The sequence below is a fragment of the Bos indicus genome, chromosome 13, assembly GCF_029378745.1.
Source record: "Bos indicus isolate NIAB-ARS_2022 breed Sahiwal x Tharparkar chromosome 13, NIAB-ARS_B.indTharparkar_mat_pri_1.0, whole genome shotgun sequence".
NCBI lineage: Eukaryota > Metazoa > Chordata > Mammalia > Artiodactyla > Bovidae > Bos > Bos indicus.
Window position 1 is genome coordinate 69,831,161 of NC_091772.1, and position 24,460 is coordinate 69,855,620.

Sequence of the window (24,460 nt, forward strand, 5' to 3'; positions counted from 1 at the left end):
TAGGTATGCAAGTATGGTCCCTGGCTTCGAAGAGACCCAAACAAGCTCAAGGCAGGTTTTTTACAGAAATCAGTTCAGAGCATCCCTTTCCTGTATGACAAGTCAGACAAAGACATACATTTCCCAAGTTCTCAGATTTGGGGCCAGTCCTGGTCTATTGCAGGCCCCTCTGAGCACCACCCACTTGGAGAACTGGGATCCCAGTTTGAGATCCTTCCTGTCATCCCTGAACTAGATGTAGCCAAACACCCTGCTTAGGTTCTCACTGTTGCCTTGGCTTTCTTCTGGGTGCTTCGTGGTCTGACTCAGAGGAGGATGTCTTCCCTCTTGGACAAGAAGGTGGTAGGCGGGGATTAACAGTCTCTTCCTGACCCGTGTGTTCCCAGATTCTCACGGGCAGGAGAGCTCTTTGCTAACCAGTGATGGGAGAGGGGGTGTGTGGCGGGGGCCTTAGGGTTGGGACCCAGGCGTGCTGTCATGCGACTGCCCACTTTGATTTTAACCAGCAGGTCTGCTTCTTCACTGGCTCTGCTGTCGGGCAGCCCCACTGACTGGAGGAGACACACCTCCTCTGGGTTCTGTGACTGCCTTTGCCCTTCCCTGTAAGTTTCTTGATCCTTCTTCCTAGCAGAAAACGTGGCAGCAGATTCGAGCAGATTCACAGATTGAGTTTAACCCGAGTTCCTCCAGACCTAACAATGGTTGAACGACCAGGAGGCCCAGCATGGGGGTGGGGGGCTCTTGGGGAGACCCTCACTTCGGGTGGAAGTGTCCTGGCTTGTGGTGGGGAGTAGCTTGCTTCTCCACCTGCTCACACACAGCACTGACTGCGAGAGCAGGGGCTTTCTGCATCCGGAGCAACCCCCAACCCCTGCCCCCCGACCCCCACCTTTCCTGCCAGGAGGAGGCCTGAGTGGTTTCTGACCTCGGCCAGGGACACCGCCCTTGACAAGGATCTGTGGTCTTGGTGCTGAGGGTAGGGCCTCCCTCCTGACCAGCCACATCCTGAACATCATTGCCCAAGGCTGGGCCTGGGGCTGGACACTCACTGGCCTTTCAGCTTGAGCTCATCCCCTCCCACCATTTCAGTTCTTGGGGGAAAAACAACTCTTAAGTGGCATTAAGTCACCGCACCAAAGGAGCTCGTGGAACAAAACAAGGTCACATCAGTTAAACTGATCAAGTCTGGTCTCAGCCCAAGGGCCCTCAGTGGCTCTTCCGGGGTTGGTCTGGGGTTCTGTTCCCTGCTGGAGGCCTCTGCAGCTGCCCCAAAACACCCACAGTGACCCCGGCCACCCCTGCTGTCCACTCCGTCCATATGAGCGGCCAAGCCTGCAGCCACCGTGGGTCAGCTGACTGGCTTCAGGGTTCTACACTCTGCTGGTCTTCCTCCCGAAGACTTCTTTTAGATTCCACACAAAGTTCCTTCCCTAAGACTTAGGCCGCCTCCGGAAGGGCCAGGTCAGGACCAGGACCTGGGGTCCACCTGGGATCCCTCCTTATTATCTCTGCCCCTGGGGCTTTTTCAAGGGTCCCTTTTTCCTTTTGGCACAGGCCCTTAGGATCCCCCCCATGAGGGGGGACTCATCACTGTGAACATTAGAAGCTGGGCTTTAATCCTATTCCTTCAAGGCCCCAGGGCCTTAGGCTTATTTGCCAAGCTCTCCTTAGCAAATGACAAGCTTCTCAGTATTTTCCTCCCAGGAAAAGTGTCCTCTCGCTGGATGCCTGACAGGTCTACGTCTGACTCAGTTTCCCTCTGTTTGGCATCAGTCCATGGTGCTGCAGTCCTTTATTTAGTGACCCAGCCGGCTTGACGTGGTGAGCTGGAACTTACCCGGAGCGCCCGAGGGAAACTGCCCCGCTCATCCCTCCGAGTTGCTGGTCTTGCCTGCAGAGTAAGTCTGGAGATGTCAGTGTTCTCAGCTTTTTTTCTGATTCCCCCACAAAACAGTCCGCAGGTGAGAAATGTATTTACATTTTTATTTAGGAGCAATCAAAAGATTTAAAGTACCATTTCGGCCCATTTCAAATTGTACAAGCAGTTTGGCCCTGTTCCCCTCCCTTATCCAAATCCACAGATACAAAATCTAGGAAATGTGCAATTTGCATCTTAGAAATAGCAGCATCCCCACAGGGGACCTTGTGAGGCCTGGAGACTCAGCCCAGAGGGCAGCCCCCTCCTCCTGGCCCGGCACAGCCGCAGTCCAAAGGCAAGTCCCAACTTTCTGTTAAAAACCCCTTCCTGGGGTGAGGACTCTGCTTCCGCCAGGCCTGGTGACGGCCCGCATGCGCCTGCGCCTCCCTCGCCAGAGGAGGAGGGCCCCGGACAGACGAAACAGGGCAGTGGCCTCTTACCACCAAGATGATGGCTGCTTCGGCGGCTCCGGGGCAGGAAGCGCACCTCCAGCCAGCTGCCCCTGCCTTCCCGGCCTTCCTCCTGCAGCCGCCCTTGCCTGCCCTCGTCGGGGAACAAAAGGTCTGTGCTGAAGACCAGCCCGTGAGTGGGCAGCAGAAAACCAGCTACCAGGGAGGCAGATGGACCCTGCCGCCTCTGGCAACCTCCAGCCTGGCACAGAGGCTGCGCTCAGTGCACTTTCAGTCAGCTGCGCGGACAGGGGTGAGGGTGTCTCTCTCCAACAACGATGGCACAGCCTGGCCCCCTGGACACACTGAACGAAGCGGTGCTGGGGAGTGGGCGGGAACCCACTGCTCAGGGGCGACCCCCCTCCCCTCAGCATCACCCCACGGCCTGCGACCAGGCCACATCCACCCAGGGGGGCGCTGGCTCTCCAGGCCACAGGGGCAGCGAACCGGACGGGATAGCTGGCGGTGCAGGACCCAGGGCGAGTGACAGCGTCCCCGAACACGAATCGCAGGACGAGCAGGTGCCCTGAGAGGCTCCTGGCTGGGAAGGACCAGACCATGGGCCTGCACCTTCCTGTCCTCCGTAACTCCTAGATGGTCCACCTCCCACTCCAGTCACACGGGGGCCTTCAGACCGTCCCCTCACCAAGGGGAGGGATGGACGTCATAAATTAGCCTCAGCTGAGAGACGCTCCTCACCTCTCCCCCCAGGGAGCAGAGCGGACTCCTGGAGGAAGACGCGCTCTCCAGGTAAACGCCCAGACTCCCCATAAGAGCCCGCCTGCTCTGAGAGGACAGCAGGAGACACAGGCAGAGGGGCTTGGCCGGGCTGAGGACAGCAGGGATGGAGCAGCACTGATGCCCCGTGTCCTGCAAACCCAGGTAGGACTTCAGCACCTGGAGGAGCGGGAGCCGGCCCTACCCTCACCCGCAGAGCCGGCGGCGCCTGGCACCCACCCGCTCTGGTCTCCATCCTGCGCGGGCTCCCACTGTCGGGCTTGTCTGGTGCTGGCCAGAGCCTCTGTGCAGAGGAAGCCAGGTTTGCACGCCGGTCACAGGTTCTTCGATTGAAGAACCAAAGAGCAGGCAGCCTGTCCTCTCCAGGCCAGCGCTCCGCCTGCTCCTCCTCCCACCCAGATGCCGGGTCAGCCCTGACGGGGAGCTGCGTCCGCCCTCACCTCCCTGCCCCCAAGTGTGACCAGAGCTGGGGACACAGATTCCAGCAGAAACGAATTGCACACGAGGCCCATGGGTTCACCTAGACCCAGAGCCGGGCAGCAAGCTCCATGCTACACAATCACCACTTCACCTTCCACTCTGCGTCCGTTCTGTCTGTCGCGAGGGCGCCTGTAGCCACCCCAGCCCACGTCACCCAGCCCAGCTGTTATGAATGGAGCCAGGACACAGCACAGGGCGGGGATGCCAGACTGAAACCCTGCTTGGGGAGGGGACTGTAGAGAGAGGGGGCCCCACTCGCCCCACGTTTTCCGGTGTTGGCGCTTCTGTGCACGCAGATGCCCTCTAGCCCCCAGGCCTGGGCAGGCAGGTGGGGAGGGTCTATGCTCCCGGGAAAGGGAGCAAAGGCAGTGGGTGCGGGGGCACAGGAGGGGGGACCAGTGGCTGAGAAGACACAGCCCACGACTCTCCTGACCAGGGCAGCTGCTGGCTTCGGCCTGCAAGGGCTGCCCGCATCCAGAGGCCTTTTCTCCAGCACACAGCTGAGCCTTGGACAGTTTAGTCGTCACACAAAAGGTGAGTCAGACCGGCACCCCACCCCAGGGAGAGTCTAAGAATAGAAAAGGGGGGAAGGAGCTTTAGGAGGAGCCCATACTCCAGGTTTTATGATTTTTTCCTTGGCTGGCTCTTCTCTCCTGCAAAGTGCCTTTATCCACATGGGCTGCAGTCTTTGAATGGACAAAAGCTGCTCCAGCTGGAGGAATTTGGTCCGAGAAGAGGACAGGAAGACAAGAGGCAGCAGGGCCCAGGACAGGGCAGCAGAAGCAGGGAGCTCTCAGCAAAGATGTACACAGAACAGCTGATGCTGTGCCTCTGTGGAAGGCAGCCTGGCACCCAGGGAGGGGACACAGGACCTGTCAAGAGACCACAGACTGAGGCGGACAGAGCCCACAGCATCTGTGTCTCGACTTGGAGAACACGCGAGACTTCAGGTAGTAAGGCCTCCCAGGCCTGTGAGTGCCTACAGGTGCCACCTACCCTCGCCCACCTCCCACCTGTGCTCCCCACAGCAGGGTGGGCAGTCAGCCTTGAAAGGAGCTTGAGTCACACAGGGCCACCCTCCCCAGGTGCTGCGAGTCCCCCAGCCTGGCTTTCCACTTCAGGACCTAAGGGCTCCTGACAAAGAGAGCCCACTTTCCAAATCAAAAAGCTCCTCAACAGTCAAGAATTAAAATATGTAATCAAAGTATGAAAGTATACGTAGCACAAATCCAGGTTTCCTGTATCAGAATGGTGATCTGGTCTCACCTGTTCAAACTGGATCTACAACCCCGTGTAAAAAATACAATAAACCAAACATGTACAAGACAGGCAACAAGAAACACTGACATGGTTCACCATCTCTGACGAGTCCAAGTGCAGACAGAGAAGGGAGAGATTAGTCACCTTACAGAAACAGGCTTTTCTTCAGGAGAGACTAGCGCCAGCCTACTTCCCTCAACTTTGCAGCCCACAGACTGCCTCCTACCAGAGGCAACATCACAGTCTACCCTCTGCTGGGGTGCAAGCCCGCGGGGACCCGCCTGGCCACGGGGCCCTCCCACTGCACCCTGCCGCACCCCGGCTCTGGCTGCGTCTCTGCCCAGTGGGCAGTGTTCCTGCTTTCGCCTCCAGGGCCCCAGGTATCTTTAGACACCCGTTTGATGACCCAGCCATCTCTGTCTCCTTCAAGCATGCGGCCCAAGCCCCCACCTAAGTCACTCAGATCCAAGAGCAGAGGAAAGAGAGTCTGGCCAGCTTGGGTGGTCTCACTGCTTGGGGGGTGGTGGGGGGCGGCGCACCCTGGCTGTCAGGCAGGGCCCCCGTCTGTGAGAAGACCTGCCCGCAGGCCGCGCTGTGAGTTTCCCACCTTTTAAGGACCAGCTGGTGCTGAGGCGGGGTCACTGTGTCTTCCATGAACTTGTCCACCACGTAATTTATTTTCTCTGCTTTGCTGTTTGGGTTGTTAATGACATGTGAATACAAAAGAAAAGAAAATCCTCTCAGAAGAGACAGCCCTTGGCTGGGGCACACAGGACTCTGGGACACAGCCACTGGAGTTGGCTTCACGCGGCGGCCCCGCCCACCCGCAGCATCCACGTGCCACCACGGTCTCGTGTACACGTGAGGCGTACACGTCACCAGTAAAGTGTCAACTGAGTATCTACTGCATATGGATATATATAAGTTAATCTGCACGTACATAAACACTACAGGAAAAGTTCCAGGCGTCTGTTCTCTGATAGAAGGCAACCCCACTCGCCATTCTTGGCAATTCTCCACAGAGGCTTTGGGGCTAAGTAGCTTCACACCCAACATGGAAATGACACAAAAACAGGCTGCAGAGCACGCCGAGTCCTCACATGCCACCTGTTTATCAAAGGAGAGGTGGTCCCTCGTGGGACGGGCAAGCGGGAAGAGACACTTGGGAGGAACAGTGGCTCTGGGGCTTTTGGTTTCCACAGAAAAGTCTCTCCTGGAGGCAGAAGGGGCGACCACCACCTCCATGCTGGGAGCCAAGCCCGTGCGGTGCCTGCCTGGTCTGGTTCTGGGGGCGGGTGGGGAGGAGGGCCGTGGCTACCCCACTCCCTAGTATTTCTCACTACAGCCCCTGCCCTCCCTCTGGGGTCTCCTGAAGCTGCCCACCGGCCTCGGCCCAGGAGGAGCACCCAGGCCTTGGAGCTCTGGGCAGCAGGGGGTTTCTGGGAGCTTCACTCTTTACCTGCTGCTTGCAGAGTGGCTGGTCTTGGGGATACAGTGATTTACCGCTGAGCACAGCTTTGTAGGCAAGTTTCTCAGTGTTACAAAGGCACCTCTTCCTGTGGCTTTTCTCAATTAAAAAAGCAGATATATGACAGTTCAGCTAACATAAAGATCGTGTTTTCAAGTTCGGGGATATAAATACAGAACTTTAAAACCTCACAAGGACCTGTCCAGCAAAGTCCAGCACACCAGCCAGGCCCCAGGCGTGGGGCCAGGACTCGAACTTTATCGGGAACCCCACACGCAGGTCTCTGTGCTGAGGACCACCCTGGCTCTGATGGTTCCAAGAGGTCCCCGAGCCACTCAGTTCTTGCTCTGACAGGTTGAGCCTGGGTCTTCCTTCCCAAACCAGAGGCAGCTGTGGAGTGAGTGTCAACAGAGGGCTGTGGAAGCCCCCCAGCGGCTGTGGCCTTCACTCCCATCGCCCATCCCTGTTTCTCTTGTCAATTTTCCTCTCTAAACATGTCTAGACTGAAAAAAAAAAGCGGCACACAGGTCAGGACATTGGGCTTGACAGGTGTCTCTTTAGTCTATCTGATCACTGAAGAGTTCTGTCCATGAGTCAGACTCTGTGAAAAAGCAGAGCTGCTGTAACAGCTTACGAGATTGAGAGCATCAGACACTAACCACATACCGGCTCTGTTTTTTAAACCGCCGGGAACACGGGCTCCGCAGTGATCATCCCAGGAGGCGAGGCGAGGCGAGCCCACTGTGCAGTTTGCCGGTCACCGCTGAAAGGGCCCAGGTCTCTTCAAAGGCGCTGCCTTCCTCGAGGACTGCAAAGGAGGCCCGCGGTTGCAGGTGTGGTGACCCCAGCCTGACCGTGGAAGGTGTAGGCAGGCGCGGCCCAGCGATCTTCAGAGAACAGACACAGGGCGTTTCCAGAGATGATGTAAGAGACCATGGACTGCTAACCAGAGTTTCTATGTAATAAAAGTGTCTGCAATCTGACATTTTACTAAACGTGTATAGGCAAGTTTATATGTTAAAAACTTGATTCTGTGTCTATGAATATGAAATCTGAACTATTTATTCACTGGAAGGCAAAGGAGAGGTCCTACATTATGGGCAGGAGAACTGGCAGACGCGTCTCCCCGCTCGCGAGCGGTGGCAGGTTGGATGGCGGCGGGCTTGGCCGCGTGGAGGCCTGTGCGGGCCGGGGGCTGGTGCGGCCTCGGCCTGTGGCAGCAGAGAGGGGCTGGGCCCTTCCAAGCGGCAGCGGCCTCCCAAGGCTGGCCGGTCCTTCATAGCCATCAGTTCCCATTCAGTCGGTTTCTGAGGAGGAAACACAGGCCCGTCACCTCCATGCGCATCACCAGGATGGCCCACCCTCCCACGTCAGGGACTTCATCCAGAAGCTCGGCCTTCCCACCAGCCTCCCTGCCCTCCAGCCCGAAGGAAGGTGGGGCAGGCCGTGGGGGCAGAGGATGGGATGCTGGCCGCACCTAGCAGGGCCTGGAGCCTCCCCTCAGCAAACCTAGGCCTGAGGCCGGGCTGGGAGCCTGACTTCTAGGCGATAAACCCTTGCCACACACCGCCTCCCCTTCCAGCTCCTCAGAACACACGGTGCTCGTTCGGCAGGTCTGCTTCCTGACGTGTGTCCCACTGATGCCTTCATCTGTTGTGGGGGAGGGGGTGGCTGTTGAGAGAGACCCTCATCCAGGATGCTTGCGGGGGGTGGAGGGGGCGGTGTTGAGGCTGGCTCAGAGGAACCAGCTCCAGAGGCCAGCCCTCCCTGTCCCCCTGGATACCTGTCTCGGCCAGAAGAGGACAATGCTATGAAGGCACGGCCAGCCTGGCCACCCCTGCTCTGTCCCACCCAGGACACCAGCTCTTCACTCACAGTTGGAGTTACCCACTGAGGGGAACCAGGGTTGGTGATTCAAACCCATTTATCCCAAATCCAGGTTAGCATTTTTAATTGTGGTCAAATACACATACCATAAAATCTACTGTTTTAACCATTTTTAAGTATACAGTTAGGTGGCACTGAGCACATTTCATAACTGTTGTGCAACAACTACCATGCTATTTCCAGCTATAAGAATATCATTCAGAGGAACTGCAATTAAAAAAAAAAAAAATTAGTGGGTTCTCATCCCAGCAGTCTGCCATTTTGTTGGCAGAGCCAAAGCCAGGTGTGGGCAGGCCTGATGCTGGAGAAGGTGCCTGAGACAACCAGGCCTGTGGGCCCACACCTGTTCCCTGGTGCCCATGACACCCCCCGTGGGGACCCCATTGACTCATGGGGGCCTGCAGAAAACAAGGTCACATCCAGAAAAACCCAGGCCTGGAACCAACTTCTGAAAGCCCACAAATTACAGAAGCTGAGAATTCAGATACTTCCTTGGTTTCCACAGCCTCCCATAAAGGGATGTGAGAGCTGGACCATAAAGAAGGCTGAGCACTGAAGAACTGATGCTTTTCAATTGTGCTGGAGAAGACTCTTGAGAGTCCCTTGGACAGCAAGGAGATCAAACCAGTCAATCCCAAAGGAAGTCAACCCTGAATATTCACTGGAAGGGCTAAAGCTCCAATACTTTGGCCACCTGATGCAAAAAGCCAACTCTGGAAAAGACTGAAGGCAGGAGGAGAAGGGGACCACAAAGCATGAGATGGCTGGATGGCATCACTGACTCAGTGGACACAAGTTTGAGCAAACTCTGGGAGATGGTGAAGGACAGGGAAGCCTGGGGTGCTACAGTCCATGGGGCCACAAAGAGTTGGACATGACTGAAAGACTAAATACCACCTTGCTCCTGGCCAGCCTGTGACAAGGCCACCCATGCGGAGAGGGGGGAGAGGGGGGAGAAGAGGGAGAGGCCAGGAACTCAGGGCAACACCTGAGAAAACCAATACCAGACAACGTGTCTGAGGCGTCAAACTGTCTTCAATAAATAACCTTCTAAAGCTTTCTTTCAAGTACTAGTGTCCTGATCCAGAGAAGCTGAGAGACAAATTCAAGCTTTGAATTCTGTGTATCTAAGACGGAAGAGGAGTCTCCATGTCCTCTACATCAGGAAGAAATACAGAAATGCAAGGTACAGGATTTTCACCCTTTTTGGCTCCCTCTGCTTTTGTTCCCCAATTTGGGTTGAATTTCCTCATCAGGAATAGACAGGCCTATTCTATCTCCTGCCTGGTGGCTTGTCTGGCTCAGGTGGTGTTCTGACTTACTCTCCTTTGGCTAAGAAATGATTAGAGAAGTGTGGATTCACTGGTGGATTAACTGTGCTCCTTCCTTTCCCTGCGCACGTTTAACAAACACAAAATGAAACAGACCCAACAATCAGCCTTTCATCACATGCTTGAATGGGTTCTGCTGCCTGGTGCCCCCGGAAGCAGCCAGACAAGGTGGTCCTGCTGCCAGACGGCCTGAGACATAGCAGCTACCCCGGCCCTAGACTCAGCTCCCCGCCACCCAGTGCCCCGGCATCCTCAGAGGACGGCACAGTCCTGGGGGGCTCCTTACCCAGCTGAGGTCCAGCCTGGGGACTCTGCGTGTCAAAGGGCTCTGCGCTGGCCTCAGGGGCGCTGGGCTCCCACGACTCGCTGTTTTCAGACACCTCCACATAGGCATCACCCAGCCCTTTGTGAAGGGCTGCAGGGTCGCCAGGGCAGGGGCCCTGGCCCTCACTGCCCGTGTCGGCCACAGCCCGGGTCTCCTCGCCCAACTTCTCAGCAAACCACTGCTTGACCTGCTGGGCGCTCATCTGGGTCTTGTCGCAGAGGCTCTGCAGGTCCTGCTCGTACAGCATCTTGTGAGTCACGTAATAGTCCTGCAGCAGCTCCCGGTTGCTGGGCGCGATGACTAGCAGCCCGGGAGGGAAGTTGCCCCTCTTGTAGTCTTCGTACCACTTGAGCTGGCCGTTCTTCAGGGCGTACCGGCTGTCCCCAAACCAGCGCACCACCTCGGGCCGCGGCAGGCCTGTCTGGGCCACGATGGAGCCGTAGTCCTGGGTGCTGGGCCACTGTGTCTGCACGAAGAGCTGCCGCAGCAGGTGCCGCTGCTGAGCCGTCTTCTTGCAGCCCGCCTTGCCCGGTGGCTGCTCCGCCAGCTTGCCAGGCGCCTCGTCCTCAGGCTCGCAGATGCCCAGCCCCACGAGCTCGCCCCTGCCATTGGCCTCTGTCACCCGCAGGTTCTTGAGGTTGATTTTGATGGGGCTGACTTTGCGTTCAGCCAGCGTGTGGCCACCGGGCACTTCTGGGGATCCGTTTTCCCCGGCTAAGCCCTCCTCCCCCTCGGTCTCCGCGGCCTCCTCCTCCCCTGGAGAAGCCCCCTCCTCGGCCTTCTTGGCCTCCTCGGCACTCACTTTTTTCCGTCTCTCTGAAAACCAGCCATCAATCTCCCTGCGGGTCATTTTGGTCTCGGTCCTCAGGCGGTCCAGTTCCTCGTCCAGGGGAAGCGGGTTTTGTGCAAAACTGCTCTCCAGGGCTCTGAGCTGCTCAGGGGCCCGCTCCTTGTATTTGGTTGGTGTGAAGTCGGGGGTCTGGTGCCAGGACTGTCGCTTGGCAGAAGGGGGGGTGGCCAGGGTGGCCGCCGTGGGGAGGCAGGTCACCTCGGGGGCCTTGCACGGCGGGGAGAAGGGCGCCTCGGGCACAGGGTCGACGAGCAGGCTGCCGTGCTCCCCGGAGAGTGCAGCCCTGGCGCCCTTGAGGTTCCGGCAGTGGTACCTGCGGTCGCTGAACCACTTGCGCACCTCCCGGGCGCTGAGGCCCGTCACTTTGGTCAGGTGCTCCACTTCACTCTGCCCTGGGAACTGGTTCCGGCAGAAGCTCCCTTTCAGAGCTGACAGCTGTTCGTGAGACTTCTTGTTTTTGTAGATGCTGGCATCAAGGAAGGCTTGGGAGGTGATGCTGGGGCAGGCTGTGAGAAGGGACTGGGCGGCGTTCACCACCTTCACGGCTGACGTCGTATTTGAACACACGGTGTTAATGGGCGCCACAGCGGGCGGCTTGGGGACAGAGGTGACTGCCAGGGGGAGAGCGGAGCTGGGGGCCTGCAGCCCGTTGGCCATCAGAGGCTGAGTGACCAGAAGTCCCCCCGCCGTGCCCTCCGGCTGCCCCACCACGTGCCCGGGCAGAGCGGCCTGGATGAGGTGCTGGACGTTGCCGCTGCTGGCAACCAGGGGGGTGTTGAGGACCGTGATGGTGGGCTGGGGCACCGACTGGATGACGGTGTTGAACATCTTTTTCCGGGCATCCTCAATCTCCTCCGGGGACCAGCTGATGCCCTGCTTCAGCCTCTGGGCGGTGAACCAGATCTTGAGCTGTTCCTCCGGGTACTTGGTGACCACAGTCAAATAGCAGAGCTCGGCTTTGGTCGGGTAGGGGAACTTGTGGAAGGAGTTCTTCAGAAAGCTGTTGGAGTCCATGGCCGCGTTGTACGTGGGAATGCTGCTCAGCGGGATCATCACTTTGGGGAGGGACCTGGCGGTGGGGAGGGGCTGCTGGGCCTGCGGGGGTGGCTGCTGCAGGGAGAGGAGCTGGGCGATGCCCGCGGGCAGCACCGGCACCGTCCCCAGCAGGGGGCCATTGGCCGAGTGGGGGGGCTTTGCAGGGTTGGTTGAGGCCTGGCTGGAGGGGGCCGCCCCATTGACAGAGGCATGGTCCCCCTCTTTCACTTCCGTGTCCCCAGCCTGAGGGTTTGGTAAGGCCTCTCCAGTGGGCTGGTTGGGCACATTCTCCTTGAGCGTGTGAATCTTTTTGGCTTCAGCTTTGCCTTTCATTATCTTCATGATTGGAGTCTTGGTGATGATGATTTCCGCCTGTCCATCCATCCCCTCCACGTTTGGCTCCCCTGACAGGTCAGGAGGGCTGCCACCCTCGGGGACACTCTGTTCCACAACCACGTGATTGTCTGGCTTGGTCACATTCCACACAAAGTTGGCTTCCCCTGAGTGACACTTGGCGTTGTGCAGAGAAAGCCCCTCGGGAGTTTTTGCCAGAAAGCTGCATTCAGTGCATACAAAGCTTGGGTCTTTGTTAAAGTCTGTGTGCTCTGAGCTCAGATGTCCCACAAACTGGGTTATGTCCTGGGATCTGAAGTCACAGTATTTACAGGCATATGCGTAGCCATCCAAGGTGCCCCGGTGCCCATTAGCCAGCGAGGGGACATCGGGACCACTGGCGCCCTGGGTGGCCTCGGTGCTGGTGGCAGGCGCTTCCGGGGGCGGCTCCTGGGGGGGCCCCTCGGGCCCGGGCTCTGCGGGCGGGGCCTCAGCGCTGGAGCCGGGCAGCACCACGGTCTTCACGGGGATCATGCACGGGGTGGTGGACTTCCTCTTGCTGGCCATGACGACCGTCGTGCTGGGTGATCAGCGGGCGACAGCTCCTCCCGCTGGGGGTCTCACAGCACGGCTTCCAGCTGCTCCGTGAGGCCCAAAGGAGCAGCTTCCGAGGGCTTCTTCAGTTGTTGGCAGAAAGCAGGTTTTCCCTGTTAAACCTGGGGAGGAGAGAGAGAGAGGTGAGGCTCTCCCGAGCTGTGTGTGTCCCCGATTCCCAGACACACTCTGCTGCTTGCCTCCGATCACCCGGGCCTTCTCCCAAGGAAGGCAGCAGCACCGTGGATGGAACATTCCAGTCGGGAGCCCCTCAAGCACAGAACAGGGCCCCAAAGAGTGAGCGGTTCATCCCGACACCACGGGACGGACTTCAGCCACGTGTTTCTGTTTTGTTTCCCTCTGTTGGCTTGCATAAAATAACTCGGATTCAAAAATGACAACAATAAAAATAATCCTCCTCTGGACCTTCAAATGAATTCTGGCCATGTCAGAGCGAGAACAAAAGACCCTAGTGTAATTCTTGTTTAAATGTTTGGGCCAGTGAGGGCTTTCTTTTCATAGCCTTCCCACACGGGAGCGCAGGCCGCCGCCCCTGCCTCTCCGGCGCCAAGGCCAGAGGCCACGTCGTGGCAGTGTGTCCCGGGGAGAGGGCACTGCTGCCCAGGGCCGAGCTCTGGGGACCGCCTGCCCTGCCCTGTCACCCCCGGCTCCAGGCTGCTGGAGAGGGACCCCTTAGTTACTGCCTGTACCCCGGACTCCTGGTGCTCAGGTAAAGCCCAAGGTTGGAGGGTCAGAGGGTGCACAGACACAGTTTGTGGCCCCATGACTGCACCTCTCTCCCTGGGGCAGCAGCCCCTTGAGTGGCTTCACCCTGGGTATGCGTGTGACCGTGACCTTGTGTTGGGCTTGCTTTTTATTTCTTCTGGTGCCTTTATTGTTTCTTTAAAAAAAAAACACCCAACCCTGAAAGCTTTGATCCATTTGAAATTTATTTCAAAAGCTGAGATGATTTATTTACATGTAAAGTACTCCTAATTCTTTCATGAGATGCCAGGAGAAAACTTTCTGTGATGTCTATTGTTGATATTAATATACAACCGCAATCATCATTACCTTTCTTTTAGCAAATTGCAATGCTGATAATGACTAAAATAACAGTTATTCTAATACCAGAATCGTATTATCATCAGTGTTTAGATTTGATATAAAAGTGTAAAAAAAAGGTAAAATACCTCCATGTAAGTTCTTAATAAATAAACACAGCAAGCTATTTTTTCTCCCTTTAAGACCTGGTGATCATGACGATAAAAAATAGTTGCTAGTAAAAAACAGTTGGCGTGAGATAAGGATAAACATATGCCCAGTGCACCCACCTGTCACCATTTCCTCCACTGAAATGTTATGCATTTTTTAAACTTAATTTTTAATAGTAAAAATAAAATAGCAATATTAAGTAAAATTTAAGAAAACCACCTATAGTTTTCCATATACTGCAAATATTTTGTACCCATTTTTAATCATTAACGGGCACACACGTTTTTTTTTCCATTAAACATTTCATCATAAACAGTGTCATTAAATAAGCTTCATAATTACAATATTCAATAGCGCCTAATAATGTACCCCTACAGAGTTCAGCCTCCTCTGCTACACACAGGCCTCAGTGTCCCCCTCTCATGGGTGACAATGAAATGACCTCTGGATATATAGAATGTATTTCTTCTATCAAATTATTTCCTGAGGCTGAGCGCACAGAAATGGGTAATTTACCAGATCAATGGGTAATTTACCAGTATCAATATTTCTAAGCTCCTCTATATAGTACCAGCAAACATTTTAAATTAAGTGCTTTACCACCTGATTAAATTCCAAATCAGGAAAACTAAGGATAATACAGTTATGTTTTCAGCAGGCAAATCAGATTTTCAGATAAGTCACTGAAGACATCAAAAAGAATATACGAATGAGCAAGTGACGTAAGAAAAAACTGACTTCATCAAAATTAAAATAACTTTCTGTGCCTTAAAGGCTGCCATCAACAAAGTGAAAAAGACAAGCCATGGAACAGGAGAAAATATTTGCAAATCATATCAGATAAAAGGGCTTATAACTGAATAATAAAAAGACAAAAATCCAATTAAGAAATAGGTAAAGAAGTTTCTTTGGAAGGAATGATGCTAAAGCTGAAACTCCAGTACTTTGGCCACCTCATGCAAAGAGTTGACTCATTGGAAAAGATTCTGATACTGGGAGGGATTGGGGGCAGGAGGAGAAGGGGACACTGGAGGATGAGATGGCTGGATGGCATCACCGACTCGATGGACATGAGTTTGAGTGAACTCCGGGAGATGGTGATGGACAGGGAGGCCTGGTGTGCTGTGATTCATGGGGTTGCAGAGAGTCAGACATGACTGAGCAACTGAACTGAACTGAAAGAATTTGAATAGACATTTCTCCAAAGCAGGCCTATAAATGACGAATAAGCATATTTAAAAAGTACTTGGGCTTCCCTGGTGGCTCAGTGGTAAAGAATCCACCTGCTGATGCAGGAGACACGGTTTTGATCCCTGCTCTGGGAAGACCCCACATGCCGAGGGGCAGCGAAGCCCACGCACCACAACTACTGATCCCATGCTCTACAGCCCGGAAGCCGAAACCGCTGCGCCCACGTGTGGCACCTACTGAAGCCCACACCCTGGAGCCCATGCTCTGCAACAAGAGAAGCCACCTCAATGAGAAGCCCATGCACCACAACTGGAGAGCAGTCCCCCACTTGCTGCAACTAGAGAAAGCCCCTGGAGCAACGAAAACCCAACACAGCCAAAAATGAATACATTTTTTTAAAAAAGTGCTCAACACCATTAGTCATTAGGGAAATACAAATCAAAACCACAGTGAGACGCCAGTTTACCCCCACCAGGATGACTGTGATCACGATGACAGATGATGACACTACAGGTGAGGAAGTGCGGAGACCAGGATCCTCCAGCATCAGTGGCTGGAAGGCAGAATGGGGCAGCCTTTGCTGCACTTGGGAAAACAGCTGGGCAGTTTCTCAGAAAGTTAAATATAGAATTACCATGCTGCTGCTACTAAGTCGCTTCAGTCGTGTCCGACTCTGTGTGACCCCAAAGGCGGCAGCCCACCAAGCTCCCCCGCCCCTGGGATTCTCCAGGCAAGAGCACTGGAGTGGGTCGCCATTTCCTTCTCCAATGCGTGAAAGTGAAGTCGCTCAGTCGCGTCCGACTCTTTGCGACCCCATGGACTGCAGCCCACCAGGCTCCCCCATCCGTGGGATTTCCCAGGCAAGAGTGCTGTAAGGCCCAATAATTCCACTCCTAGGTGTATACCAAATAGAAATGAAAGTATGTCCATGCAAATATTCATAATGATAGCCCTGAAGTAGAAACAACCTCAATGGCCATCAACAGGTGAATGAATAGACACAACAGGCTTTGTCCATGTGACGCGCTACTGTTCAGCCATAAAAAGGCATGAAGTACTGACGTGGGCTACAGCACAGTTACAAACATCATGAAGGCAGACACACGATGCCACGTACCACGTGGCTGCATCTGTGTGAAACACTCAGAATAGGCATCTCCATAGTGACAGAAGGTAGATTAGTGTTTGCCAACAGCAGGGAGGGGAGGGAAAATAGGGACTGACTGACCACTAACGGGGATGAGGTTTCTGTTTGGGGTGATGCACATGTATACCTGTGATGGATTCATTTTGATATTTGGCAAAACTAATACAATTATGTAAAGTTTAAAAATAAAATAAAAATTAAAAAAAAAAAACAAAACTGTGAACATGCTAAAAACCACTGAAAGGACTTCAAAAACCCAAGTAAGTGGAGGATGGCAAGTTACAGCCCTCAGTTCTGTAGAAGAGGGCCATCACTGTCCCATCTCAGGATCCAGTAGAGGTGGCCTCACTGATTTATGGTACTTCCTGACCTGCCTTCCTCTTCCTCATGATTGCCCTGGGGAAGGTGAAAACAGTGGCTATGAACACCAGTCAAGGCGAGAAAGGGACGAGAACCGCAGACCTGGCGGCTCAGGAAGCAAGCATGGTCACCCGGAGGCCCGCCTGCCCAGCCCAGTCCCCGACACTCAGGCCGCACTGACCTTTGTGATGGCGACTGGGCTCCAGCAAAGCAGAGTTACAGTATGTCCCCTGTGTTTATTTACTAAGGCTCAGGAGGGGGCAACACGAAATGGAATTGATTTTAGGAGATGGTCCTAATGTCTGAATTAACAATTCAGTCTCAAGGTAGCCCCCCAACTGTCTTCCAAATCAACGATCCAGGAGAGCACCACTGCCAACTGTTCTGAGTGGCTCGGTCACCTGTTACGAAGGAAGCTGATTAAACAGCAGGAGCGGGGTGGGGTGAGGGGGCAGCAATTGCCAAAGGTCCCTGAGAGTGGACTATGGGTAGGCAGTGCTGTAATCTGCACTCTCATTTCACTCCCACAGCAAACTCTGGAGGAGGAGCTATTATCACTCCCGGGCTCAGGGGGTGCAGTAACCGCCTACAGGGCACACAGCTGGCAGGCAGAGGCGGCTGGCAGGCAGGCTCCAGAGTCTGCCCTCCACCAGTGCACGCACCGAGCTCTCCGAGCAAGCACAACACTGCTGGAAGGAGGCCTGGAGGACTTTCCCGAGCTGTACTTCCCCCCAGTGTTTATCAGGAAAAATGCCAAACATACAAAAAGTTGAAAGAATTTTCCAGTGAATTCCCACATACTTACCACCTGGGTGACATCATCCAGCTGTTTTCAGTAATTCCACCCATTTAGCTAAGAGGGGCTGAGTCTATTTGTCATACGTTTTTTTCAAGGGTATCCAATAAAAGTAGTAAGAGTAAGGCCCTGTCTAGAAACCCCATCCAGAAGCGGCCCATGGACCCTGCTGGATGCGCGGGGCAACAATCACCTTGAGCAAACAGCTTGTCAGCCAAGCCAAGCCCTGAGTGAGGTGTGCTGAGAAAAGCAGGAGGTTCTGTGCTGCCAAAGAGATTTGCAGACAGGACCAGAGGACGATCCCAGGTTCATCATCATTCTTTGTACAATCCTTTCTCCACCCTGTCTTGAAAGTTTGTCTTGTAAATGCATTGTTTTTCTTTAATGAGGAAATAAGACTGAAAGTACATAACTTTCCCCCCAAAATCTGTCTTTGGAAACCAGGAATTGCTCAGTTCCCTAAAGTAACAAAGCTGTAGCTAAGTCACTGCACTTCAACACTACAAATAATCACATTTGTGGGGCTGGAAAAAAAAATGTTTGCAGGTCAAATTCTTAAAGTGTTTAGCTTTATAGATAAGTCAGGAACTTTCCATTGTTGTTTTAATTCTGAGGAAGGAACTGGAAGGACAACAGGAGTTCAACGAAAGATTTCGAATGTTGAAAAGGCGACTGTCAGCAGACGCTTTCCAAGTGTTACGGGGGCCAGGCTTCGGCCCTCCTTGACACGCGACACACAATTTACCGATAGAAACCTGAGTGACGGGAGAAGCTGACAGAGCTGCAGAAACACACTCAGTGATGTTAATATACTCTTCATGGTTCTGAAAGCTCGAGTAGACAACAAGAAAGGATGAGAAGGATAAGACTTCCACAATGAGGATGTGGAAGGCACAGGTAGTCTTGAATATTCTACAGTCATCCCCTTCATATTTTAAGAACATTTATGAGACAAAGTTTCTCTCAGAAATAATGAAGAAAAGTGAAAATCCTCCCTGTTTTCCCCAGACAGAGCCACTGTTAACAATCTAGTGTCCATTATTTCAGACATCTTTTAGAGGCATAAGTTACTATAACCAGTGTTTTTAAAAACTGAAAATGGAGTTGTATTTTGTTCTGATTCTCTCTTTTCTTCCCACAATGATGTAGTTTCAACATCTTTTAATGTCAGAACCTACCGTTTATCTCACTCTTTTAAACAATGTTCTAATTTACGCATCCACCAAAATTTACTTAACCAATCTAGCTCTTAACAGACTTTTGCATTTCTCCAATTTTTTATATTCTTACAAATAACGGCTCAATGGATATCCCTGAGAATACTTGTGTGCATTTGAAAGTATCTGAAATTCTCAAGTTCTTTTAAGTAGCACTGCTGTGGCATGTATTACTTCTTTTTTTTCGGCCACGCTGAGTCTGTCGCTGTGCACAGGCTCTCTCTGGCTGCGGCGAGTGGGGGCTACTCTCGAGTTTCGGTGTGCGAGCTTCTCACTGCTGTGGCTTCTCCTGCTGTGAAGAACAGGCTCTAGCTCTAGCTCAGGGGGCATGTGGGATCCTGCTGAAGCAGGGACTGAATGTGTGTCCCCTGCGTCGTCAGGCAGATTCTTAACCAGTGGGCTACCTGGGAAGCCCTGCTGCGGCATTTACAATATTGTCAGTGAAGTACAGCAGTGTCCTCCAGATAGGTGGTGCTGACTCTCACTCCCATCAGCAGAGAGTGACATGGCCTCAGCGTCACCACATGGCATCACTGCTTCTCGCCTCTGCTCACACGTACGTGAAAAACTGGTCACTACTGTTTTAACTTGCATTTCTGTACAGCGAGGGCTGAAAATCTTTTCACATGTTGTTGGTACTTATGATAAATTACTTTTGCCTGTTTTTTTCTGTAGATTTTAAGAGTTCTCTACATATTAAGGAAATTGGCTCTTCATCATCTATCACAGAGGAAGCTGTGATTTATACCAAGATTGCAAGGATGTTTTAATACTAGGAAATTTCTAAAAATAATTAACATCATTGCTAAATTGGAGAAACCAAAATAGCATCTTAATAGGGTTATACTCTAATTTCTTCTTGTGGTAAAATAAACACATGACATAAAATTTCCCATCTTGACTACTTTGAAGCATAGAGTGTCACTCACACACCCTCGCTGTTGCTCGGCAGGCCTCCAGCCCTCTCCACCCTGCAGAACTGCAGCTCTAGACTCACTGGACAACAGTGGTCCCCCACCCCTCCTCAGCCCCTGAAAACCATCGTTCTCCTTTCTGCTTCTACGAGTTTGGCAACTGCAGATGCTCCGTGTAAGAGGGTCTATGCGGAATTCGTGTTTCTGAGACTGGCTTCTTTCACTTACAGTCCTCAAGGTTCACCCACGCGGTGCCATGCGGCAGATGCCCCGTCAGCATCCTTGCTGAAGGTCATCTGACCAGTATGACAGTTTATTTCTGGGCTCTGTACTCTTTTCCGTAGGTCTTTGTCTATCTCCATGCCAGTACCACGCTGCTTTGGTCACTGTCGCTTTGTAACATGTTTGAGATCAGGATGTGCAAGGTCTCTAGCTGTTTTTCTTTCTCGAGATTATTATGGCTATTCAGGGTCCTTTGAGATTCCAGATGGGTATTAGATTTTTTTTCCATTTCTGCAAGAAAATGTCATTGGGATTTTGATAGGGGTTGCACCGAACCTGGTTTCAAGGCGGTTGGGTTAAGTTTGTTCTTTTTCTAGTTCCTTGAGGTATAAAGTTAAGCTGTTGATTTGAGATCTCTCTTTTTTTTTTTTTTTTGGCCACACCATGCGACTTGAGGATCTTAGTTCCCCAACCAGGGATTGAACCCATTCCCCCGCAATGGACCACAAAACCCTAACCACTGGACCACCAGGGAATCCCCTTTCTTCTTTTTTCTAATGAAAGTATTTATCACTATAAATGTCCCTCATTGTACTGCTTTTGCTGTATATCAAAGTTTTGTTATGCTGTGTTTTTGTTTTCACTTGCTTCAAGGTATTTTATAGTTTCCCTTGCAATTTCTCCCTTGACCCACTGGTTGTTCAAGAATGTGTTGTGTAATTTCTTCATATTTGTGAATTTTTCAGTTTTACTTCTGCTATTAGATTAAGACCTATCTGTACTGATGTAAATATATCTCTTAAGATATTTAAATAATAAAATATGTAATATACTGCATAATAAAATATATGATTTCATCATATAATAATCTATTTAGACTTGTATTTGCTTGAATATGAAAAGAATTCAGGAGAAAGGATAAATATTGGTCCATTAAACAATAATGACTTTATCAGGAAGGAGAAGAGAATTTACTTTTTTTAAACTTTATGCCCTCTGTATTGTTTGAATTTGTACAGTCATGTGTTGCTTTTAATTTTAAAAGTAGTAGTAAGGATGAAAATAAATAAAATGAATGGTGCCAGTGAGCAGCAAACTCTGCAGATAGGGCGGCCAGCACACAGAACGGGGGTGAGCTGCTCACGTACAGCCGGGAGGGTTCACTGTCACATGACCGTCCCATGCACAAGAGGTACAAGACAGGGGCTGGGGGAGGGGGTCCTGATGCCCCGCAGATCCCAAGGCCGTGTCAAAATGGAGCCCCTGATTTGCGTCACTCTTATCATTTACGAGGCAAACTTGTTCTGCTGAAGTCATTCAACTGGAACAATAAATTACATCTGCCATGGATTTACCTGTGTCAGAGAGATGGAGGGAATCTGACCACTCCTTGTTTTCAAATATCTGTTTCCAGTCGTCAATGACTGTGATCATTTTTTCGGACCCCTGACACTGCAATCCATTAGGGCACAATTTAATTGAGGCAGAGTCCTTGGAAGTGTAGAGTTTTTACCCTTGAAATGAACCCTAATCACAAGCATCCTAAAGATTACCTACTTGTGTGAAGTCCCACAGAATAGCTGAAAAACTGAGTGAACACCACGTGCCAGAAGTGTCAGAAAGTTGTATGGGGGCCAGATGTGCAAGCAAAGTGAAACCAAACACCCAGCAGGTTCTCATTGTGAAGTCAGTCTGGGCTGTAAATGACAGACCTTTCAGAGTCGCTGTGGCACAAATCAGGTGATCCCTGTAGCAGCAGTGGCTGGAACTGTGAACCTGTGAACCACTGCCATAAACTCTGGATTAAATCAATGGCTTCCATTGCCAGAGACTTCTGAAGTGTAAGATAATGCCGCACACAAGCGGATCAATTTGCACGGATGGCACTACTGCTATGCTAGAAAGGAAGTCACTTCTCTATCGCCAAGTGCTCTGTGGCCTGCAAAGTGCGTTCATCGCTCTCAGTCCATCCCAGTGGCCTCCGGAGTCGGTTATTATCATTCCTGCACCCAGAGCACCGGAGAGCTATTGGGCAAGAAATGGGAGGGGACAGATTCATATACGAGCCTGATGTTCTGACTCTCTGTTCTTTTTTAGGCCACGTTCACTCTGAATACTAACTGAATGATAAACTCATTACCTTTCATTAGTTTTACATTATCCACATTATTAATTAAATAATTTTGAGCCTTCTTACAGAGGGCTCAAAGATTTTTACAAGTGGAATTTGTTGGATGGTGTTATTTTTCGAGATAAATGACTTGACGAGGCATTTGTGAGCCTTCACATGTATAACATTTTTAGAGTGTGAGAAGAGGGGAGGGATTGTTTCCTCCAGAGCATGACTAGAGAACTCTGCTACAGTGGGGCTAAGTGATTAGACTGAGGTTAGTGAGCAGGAATCAACAACAAAAAGAACATAAGGGAGACGGTCCAGCCTCAGGAATGTGTGTGGGCAGGACCCTGGCAGCCCAGCAGACCTGCTGGCTGGAATTGTCAGATTTCTGCTGAAACAAAGAAGAGTTACAAAGAACTGGAGTCTGTCTCTGAGCCAAGGCCTCAAGTGTCAAAGCCATGTCAAGCCCAGGGCTGACCTCTCTGGATACCTGCGGGTCACAATACTTTCTACACTTAGGAATCACCACCCAGCGGAGGGCGTGGGGCCAGCACTCTTTACTTATTTTTCCCCTTCAAACAGTTCTTGTTTCTGTCAAGTCATCAACAGAAATAGCCTGCTCCAGTCAGATGTTGTCACCTCTATAGTGAACAGTAATTCACTCTTTCTGAAGCTCAGAAGAGTGATGAGGATAAAAATACAGCAGCCTCAGAATTAAAGGGACCCTGTGCTGTGTGCTCAGTTGCACAATCGTGTCCGACTCTTTGCAACTCTAAGGACTGTAGCCTGCCAGGCTCCTCTATTCATGGGATTCACCAGGCAAGAATACTGGACTCGAGAGACCACGTATTTCAATCGTTCGACTTTACATGAATCACCTTGAAAGTGTCACTTCTGTGGTCAGGATGACTAAGCACCCAGTTCTACAAGGTGGTTAGGCTGGCCCAGGTTCGACTGTCTCCAGAGACGGGGAGCTCAGCATCCACTGGGTTTGAAAAGATGTTAGAAATGATTCCTTATAGCAAGCACCCACAAAATTACCTTCCTAGGGGTTTTACTCACTAGGTTTAATTTTTCACTCAAAAATAGTTGAAGACTTCCTATGTGCTCAGTACTATGTGCTCGGTACTGGGTATAAAAGGATTTTTGAAAAGACGTCATTGCTGTACTGCAGAAGCTAATCAGTTACTGGAGTCTTTAGGCTCTTCAGCAGCCATCTGGGGCGTGCTTTCCTTCTGCACACACTGGCTTCCCTTGCCCACCTGCAGTTGGGTGTAAACAGTGAAATGTAAGCAAATGTGCCATCTCCAGGGGAAAGCATTGAGAGAAAGTACATGCTTTGCTTCACTATTTACCCTCTGGCTGGCCCTGGCAACTTGGAAATGTTTCAGATCATAGCTACTCTGTTAGCCTGGGTCCTAAAGGGAGAACAAAAGTTGATCTGTAATGTACATGTAACATGAGCAAGAAATAACTTTTGTGGTTTTAAGTCACTGAGATTTTTGGAGTTGCTTGTTACCACAGCATAATCCAACCCATCCTGACGGATACACAGTGTAAGGGAAACCAGACAAACAAATCAACACAAATCAACAATAAGCCAAGTGTCGCAGTGGAGGCATGCACGGGACTCGGTGAGGGTGCAGGAGGAGGTTTACCACCACCTAAGCTTTCCAGAGGACATGGGTAAGGCCTCGAAGAAGGGGCAGCCTTTTAAACAGAGGCTGGAGGATGAGTGGATACTGCCAAGCAGACATGTTAAGAAAAGGGGGTTCTAGACAGAACACTTAATGAAAAGCCATGGAGGGAAGAGAGGACGTGGTCTGGAGAGAGACCAAGGAGCTTGGTTTTGCTGGGGTAGAAGACTGAACGTGGTGTATGTCCCACAAGGCTGAAGAAGATGAAGTTTGCAGGACCCTCCCTTGATGGGCTCCCTCTGAGGAATGTATCTGCATTTTCGTAAATGTATGCTTATATTGGGCTTCCCAGGTGGTGATAGTGGTAAAGAATCTGCCTGCCAATGCAGGAGACACAGAGAGATGCAAGTTCAATCCCTGAGTTGGGAAGATCCCCTGGAGGAGGAAATGGCAGCCCACCCCAGTCTTCTTTCCTGGAGAATCCCATGGAGAGAGGAGCCTGGCGGGCTACAGTCCGTGGGGTTGCCACGAGTCGGACACAACTGAGCACCACCACCATGCTTATATTTTTGATACTTTTCCCCTCCTCAGGAGACCCTCCCTCCTAATGTTCAGGTTCCACCAAAGCTCGTCTGCTTTTGAGGGGGTGGAGGGGAGCAGGAGATGACCTGAAACCTTATTAATCGTCTGCATGACACCTTCTCCCATATTTAAAAGAAGGAATCCGGTTCCCCAAGAATCTTTTCCCACCCAAGCCAAGCACTCTCATTCCTGCGCGTGGGGTCATGGCTGGAACGTCTGGCATCGTCTCAACTGCTCTTCTCTGAAAGTGCTCCTATTTGTCTAGAGCTCTCTTAAGGGTGGCACCTGAATCTAACCCTACTTCTCCAGATGGATTCATGATGTATTTATCACTTTTCTTACTGGAGTTTCATGCATCATACTTTATCCTTCCATAAAAGCTGTGACCCAGTGAT

At 51.8% G+C, this 24,460-nt stretch overlaps 1 protein-coding gene across 11 annotated transcripts in view; it reads right to left on the reverse strand.

The window, feature by feature from the left end:
* Positions 1–1,969: 1,969 nt before the first annotated feature.
* Positions 1,970–24,460, reverse strand: part of ZHX3 (zinc fingers and homeoboxes 3) — a 133,955-nt gene continuing 111,464 nt past the window's right edge. For all 11 annotated transcript variants that reach the window (XM_070801677.1, XM_070801673.1, XM_070801678.1 and 8 more), the window contains 2 exons: positions 9,818–12,790; positions 1,970–7,620 (listed from right to left, as the gene is read on the reverse strand). In XM_070801677.1, the coding sequence (XP_070657778.1) occupies positions 7,610–7,620; positions 9,818–12,641 (2,835 nt within the window). In that variant the 5' untranslated portion in view covers positions 12,642–12,790 and the 3' untranslated portion in view covers positions 1,970–7,609. The remainder of the gene's footprint in view (positions 7,621–9,817; positions 12,791–24,460) is intronic.